The sequence below is a fragment of the Phytophthora infestans genome, genomic scaffold, assembly GCF_000142945.1.
Source record: "Phytophthora infestans T30-4 supercont1.296 genomic scaffold, whole genome shotgun sequence".
Lineage (NCBI taxonomy): Eukaryota > Oomycota > Peronosporomycetes > Peronosporales > Peronosporaceae > Phytophthora > Phytophthora infestans.
This window is the reverse complement of record NW_003303463.1, coordinates 10914-16523: the sequence shown is the minus strand read 5'-3', so window position 1 is coordinate 16523 and position 5610 is coordinate 10914. Positions and strand designations below refer to the sequence as shown.

The window sequence follows — 5610 nt, the reverse complement described above, 5'->3', positions numbered from 1 at the left end:
CAACTACACCCCCAAAACACTTTAAGGAGCTTTAACTTTCTCGAAGTTCAGCTTCGGGTGACTTTTCAGTCGAACAAAGTCGTTCGACGCACCTGAGTCAGTCAAAGCACGAAGCAACCCTGCTCTCTTCAATGTCACTTTCAGGAGCACAAGATGTTTGCTTGTCATCTTGGTTCTTGCAGCGAGAATCCCTCTCACTGGGGGCTGCAGTCCTCGGTTTCGCGTGTCCGTTGAAGACACGCGCGACTGCAATACCAGTAGGGCGCCCCGTGCCTACTGGTTATGATCGTCTTTTTATTGTACGCGATGATGCCCGGCATCGCCACGTTGGTCCCGGTCCAGTGCACAGGCGCTGTGCACTCACGCGCAAAGTGTCCGGTCTACCCACATCGGTAACACCGCACTTGTCTCCCAATACGCTGTTGGCGTCCAACTGCGGAAGTGTTCGAGAGGTCCGCGGTAGTCGGGGTCAATTGTCACGGTAAGAAGCTAGATGGAGGACTCGCAATTCTTACGATTTTGCATCCAGAAAACCTGCTTGCTGCAGGAGTCGCACACCACGTCCAAGTGACTGCGCCCTCCGACACAATCTACAGTGTTCTAAGTCTAGAGCGGAAAGCTGGTCGACTGATCGAGGCCGGATTTTACTTTAGGCCTCCACGTGGGAGTGATCTACGGAAAGGTAAGGCATCTAGTGTTCAGTTTGTAGCTTTAGTTAGAAGCTCAGTCGAGATTTTTCTTCTTTAAGAGAAGCGCTCACAACAACTTTACATCTACTTGATTATTCTAAGCTCCTACGTCTGCTTGCTAGATACATTTATATGGATTTCTTTGCCTAGTCGCGTGGTAGATCGAAAATCCGCAAATCAAAAACTCGTGCAGCGAATGTGGCAGATACATATTAGCATCGAAGCGTGATCGTGTTACTAACGTAATGGCTTCGGGGAAAACTTGCGTCGGGAAGGCATCAGAGAAGCGTCGGAACATGGCTAACGTAGTGAGAGTTGGTAGTTTGAGGTGGGTGTGAATTGCAAAGTGATATCTCATAAATCTGGTGGCCGACAATAAGTTTCGTGAAAGAATACAAAAATCCTTAGCTAAATATTCAAATTGTGACCAGCCCCGAAGTAAAGTTATTTTCTTTAGTAAAAAGGTATCTTCAGAAAATGTCTTTTTGAGGATCCATGCCAGTGGTAGACTGATTACGAAAACCAAGTAATAAATTACCACTTGCTAGCCAGGCCAACAAAATAATTAGCTAGCTTTTCCGAACTCTGGTAGGAATGCGGGTCTATAGTATTCCATGTAGCTCTGCACAAATCAAAAGTGACCAAGGATGTCAGTAAATTGGAGAGAATGGCGGACGACGGGGTGATGGAGAACAAGCGATGTACCAACCTGGTGGAATTCACAGGGCATCTAAAAAAAAAGGCAAGACTTCCGAGGCAGGAGGAAGCACCATAGAGCTCCTGTTTGTTCCCTCACGTCGAGTAGAAAGTGAGCAATCCACGATGACCCGGGAGTCCATGTCAACCCATGGACTTTCGGCGTGATTTGATCAAAAGCTGAGTAACAGTCTGTTACCGGTATCGGTAATAAGGAAATCTTATCTTCTTAAGTATAAGTAGTAAAAAAATTGACTTTATTGTGAAATTTCAAACTGATAATTTCGTACTTATCATAGTAGCGTTAAGCATTCAGCGCTGCCCAAACGCAAAGGCTGTGCGTCACAGCCAGTTATTACAGGTCTCACATACAGTACAAGTACTTTACAACCACGGGAGAGAGCGCCACGTAAACACTCAGTCGTGAAGCTCATTTCTGGATTTCCGTCTACGTTTTGCCAGGTACGACAAGACATGGATCTCTCCGACGAGTTCTCGACGCTGCTGCCTTACCTGATTGGCGACATATACAACAGCATCAGTGTCGATGAATCGGAGCATTCTAGCCTGAATGATGACTTTGCCTCAACCCCGAAAGAAATCCACGTTTCTCGCTCTAGTAAGTCCATTAAAAAGGCGAAGCCTCGAAGAGAAGGCACCAGCTTGTTGCCTTCCTCCACTGTCTCCCACCGCCGCAAGAAAGCCGAATTGCATGCGCTGAGATTAGAAGCCCAATACTTGATGGAAAAGCTGACGCGCTTACAACAAACTCACGATGGCAACAGCAAGCCGAAGGACATGACAGTGGAGGGAGATGACTGGTTTTCCCGAGCTACAAACGCCTACGATGAGAGAATAAGGTCGGAACGCTCGAATCAGCTGCTGAAAATGATTCTGATGAAAAGGATAAAAGTCTTTGAGTCTGTTCGCAAAAGGCTTCGACAACGTGACGTGCTTGAGGTAGGAACTATTTTTGAGGGACCACTATCATTTCAATGCTAATGTGAAATTGTCAGGACTTGGATTATGTCGAACGACTGCAGCCCACCACCGATCGGCCATTCTTCCAACCTAATTGTACCGGATTCATTTTATCCCACTTGGAAAGCAAGTTATGGTCTCTACGTCTACAAGCAAACGTAGTTGTGCCGACGGTGAGCCCCAATCGTCATGTTACGTTTCATACACAACCTGGATACATGGTAGGAGGAGAAAAGTGCTTCGAAATATCTGCAATTACGCCACTAGCCTGCTCGGCACACGAAGCTGGGGATCTGCTCTGGCGACTAACGTTTATAAGGATAACAGGGCCGCTGCAAAAACCTTTTCCATGGTAAGTAAACTTTGCTGTGGTGATTACGAGCTGTGCCCACTGACGTCGGTATTTGCATTACTTTTTTTTTAATTTTTGCAGGCACGAGAACAGGGTTCGCAATATCGTGACGAGACCAACGACACGAGCTGTATAGCCTCGCTTTTCATGCAAGATACCAGCCAGATGCCCTTGTATGTGGACGCGGCAAGTACATTCCGCAAATACGAAGAGAAAGACCGAGCTGTCGTTGTCGGGACGACAGTGTGGTTGATACCAACTGAAGGACTTGAGATTGAAGGCGCGTACTGGTCGGTTATAGATTATTCGCAATCGGATCCTACTTGCGCTGCGGTGATTCGATTCTGCTACAAACTACGTGTGAAAAAATCAGGGTCAAAGTCACTCGCTCGCGGTCAGGAGGTTATGAGCTGCATTGGTAACCAAGTGCGATGTTTTCTACAGCTGCAGCAGAATGACCTCTTGGACATGGCAGATCCAGTGGCAAATTGATCGATAACCGTCCCTAAGCAGGTTACGAATAGTAACTCTACGAACTACAGTGGTAACAGTATTGTATTACTACCTCGAAGTATCTAATTACTTGGCCACTCGAAGGGATACCTGCTTATCTCGCACTTAGAGGGTGCTCGACCTGAAAACAGGTTCCTGGTGGAAATACCCATGAGTAAGACTGGAATTCTGCGTTTATTAACCATCAACAGGCAAAGTTAGCAAGAAAAAGTATACTTGAAGTATAAAACACCCATCCATAACAACAAATTGCTCTGGTACCGTTTCGAGCTCATTGCGTAGTCTTCGCATATGTACATCAACTGACGCACAATGCGACCGGTTTTTCGACGTATAGACATCCTTGTAGAGTGAGCGACTTACCGTGGTCGCACAAACCCACAGGTGTATCCATACCAAAATTTATCGGACCCTCGAACCTGTACCTCAAAGCTGGTACCAAATGCAAAAAACAAACACCGTACGAACACTTTTGAATGTACATTTTACTGACAACTGCGGTACTACCTGGGTTAGGGGAGACACGGATCGGCTGCAACCATGTTTATAGGCGCAAGGAAATGGCCTGTGGGCTGAGAAAAGCTGGAAAAACAAAAACATGTATTTTGCGACCAGGAGCCATGTGCTCTTAGCCAGGTAAATTCAACAATGACCCCCCGATTTTCGTGGCGGGGTCTACTATTAAAAGCACCAGCGACAGCCAGTTACAGATGTACGCAGTTATTGGTCGATTTTTCACCAATCCTATCCTGCCACCTAAATATGTTTAGACTCGCACCCAACCTGTGGCTCACAGCCTAGCAGAGCTCAAAACACACAAAACGGGTCCCGACAACGAGGCCTCTGCGCTCAGGCTTAATTTGTTTCGCCCAACTACGCAGACTTCCAACTCAACAGCTCAAGCCCCTCAGCTCAGGCTCTCGCTCCTTAGCCCCCCCCCCCCTCACCCCACGTCACCCCCTCACCCAACGGCGACGTAGCTCAGTGGAAGAGCATAGGGCTATGCCTTGAGGACGCTGGTTCAAATCCAGCCGTCGCCATCTTTTTGATTGTGAGGTGGAGGATCGTCACGGTAGTGGCTAAATGCGTGGTGCTCTACCTGCTTAGGTATCTGGGCTAAGTAAGATGTGGTTACGCTGTGTGCGTTATGGCGAACATGTATGTTGAACTCGCTAGCTATGCGTTCCTGTTGCTAATCCTTAACTTCTAAAATGTCTTGGGTGTAGCCAGGAGCGGGATCGCGAACGGCGGCAGACTAGAGGAGGTTTTGGTGGCGCTTGATTCTGTCGTTTAGGTCTCCCTTGCTGTGAAGAGCCTGCAAGTGCTTAAGGACGGCGCTCGACCACCCCGGAAGCTGATCTTCTTCTCGCCACTTACGAAGGTAAGTACGGCTTTCTCTACTTTCTTGCCCACATCAAGAACACAGTCATGATAGTCGTCAGCATCTTGGTCAAGAACAAAGCCGTCTGACAGAAAAAATCTTCATGAAGGCTACCAGCAACTTCGCTCTCGATTGCTTTTGTTTTGGCGCCAGTGCGTACCAGCGTGGATCTTGAGCGTACCACGCAAACCAGGTAGCATGAAGGTGAGTTGGAGGTCACCGGCGCTGTTTCTTGCTTAGCGTGCTAACGTCATCTGCGCCTTCCTCTGGACAGCTTCGTTTTCTTGGTGTAGGTTCGCTGTTTTGCTTAGCTTCGAGTGCATCTATGCGAGCGTCCTGTCGCTTGATGTGCTTGATAAAGTGCTTAATCACAGCCGCTTGGTGGTCGATGGTTTTCTGGTTCTCGCTTGATTCTCTTGGCTGTTCGTCGTCGTTGTGGAATGCTGCGTTGCCTGTCTTGGCGTCTTCGCAGGTAGTGGATGGGGTTGCCAGGTGCGAGGACCAAGCGAGCAGCTCGGCCGGTGAGCACCAGCGTGGTCAACGGCCGCTTCGATGCGCGCCACAGCTGGACTTGTGGGGTTCAGGTGTTGAGTAGCGGGAAGTGACGGAAGACGCGTGCGGCGAGGACATCCATTACCTTCATGTTGATGTTTAGGCTGTCGGTCTTGAGCTCGAAGCAGGTAGCAAACACGGCACGCTGCACCCGATCCATCGCTTCACGTTCGAAGAGGAGGCGCTCAGCACGCAAACGACTGCGACGAGATGACCGCACGCTGGATCTTTGACAGAGGCCCCTGGAATCTAAGCACAACAAACAAAGGGTTTAATTACATTTTCAATACAAGCAAAGAAGACCACAAGATACCAAAAGTACTCAGCGGATACAAACCCAGAACCGCGGTGCCGCTGCAAGACCACAAGATAGCAAAAGTACTCAGCGGATACAAACCCAGAACCGCGGTGCCGCTGCAAGACTGGACTAGCTGGACACGCAGACG

At 48.6% G+C, this 5610-nt stretch overlaps 1 protein-coding gene across 1 annotated transcript; it reads left to right on the top strand.

Moving 5' to 3' along the window:
• Nucleotides 1-1859: 1859 nt before the first annotated feature.
• On the top strand, nucleotides 1860-3585 carry PITG_21473 (uncharacterized protein; the record flags this gene model as incomplete). The annotated part of the gene is made up of 6 exons (XM_002895011.1): nucleotides 1860-2345; nucleotides 2429-2601; nucleotides 2694-2718; nucleotides 2800-3008; nucleotides 3363-3385; nucleotides 3569-3585. 6 exons carry the CDS (start codon nucleotides 1860-1862, stop codon nucleotides 3583-3585), a joined length of 933 nt encoding a protein of 310 aa, XP_002895057.1.
• Nucleotides 3586-5610: the final 2025 nt, after the last annotated feature.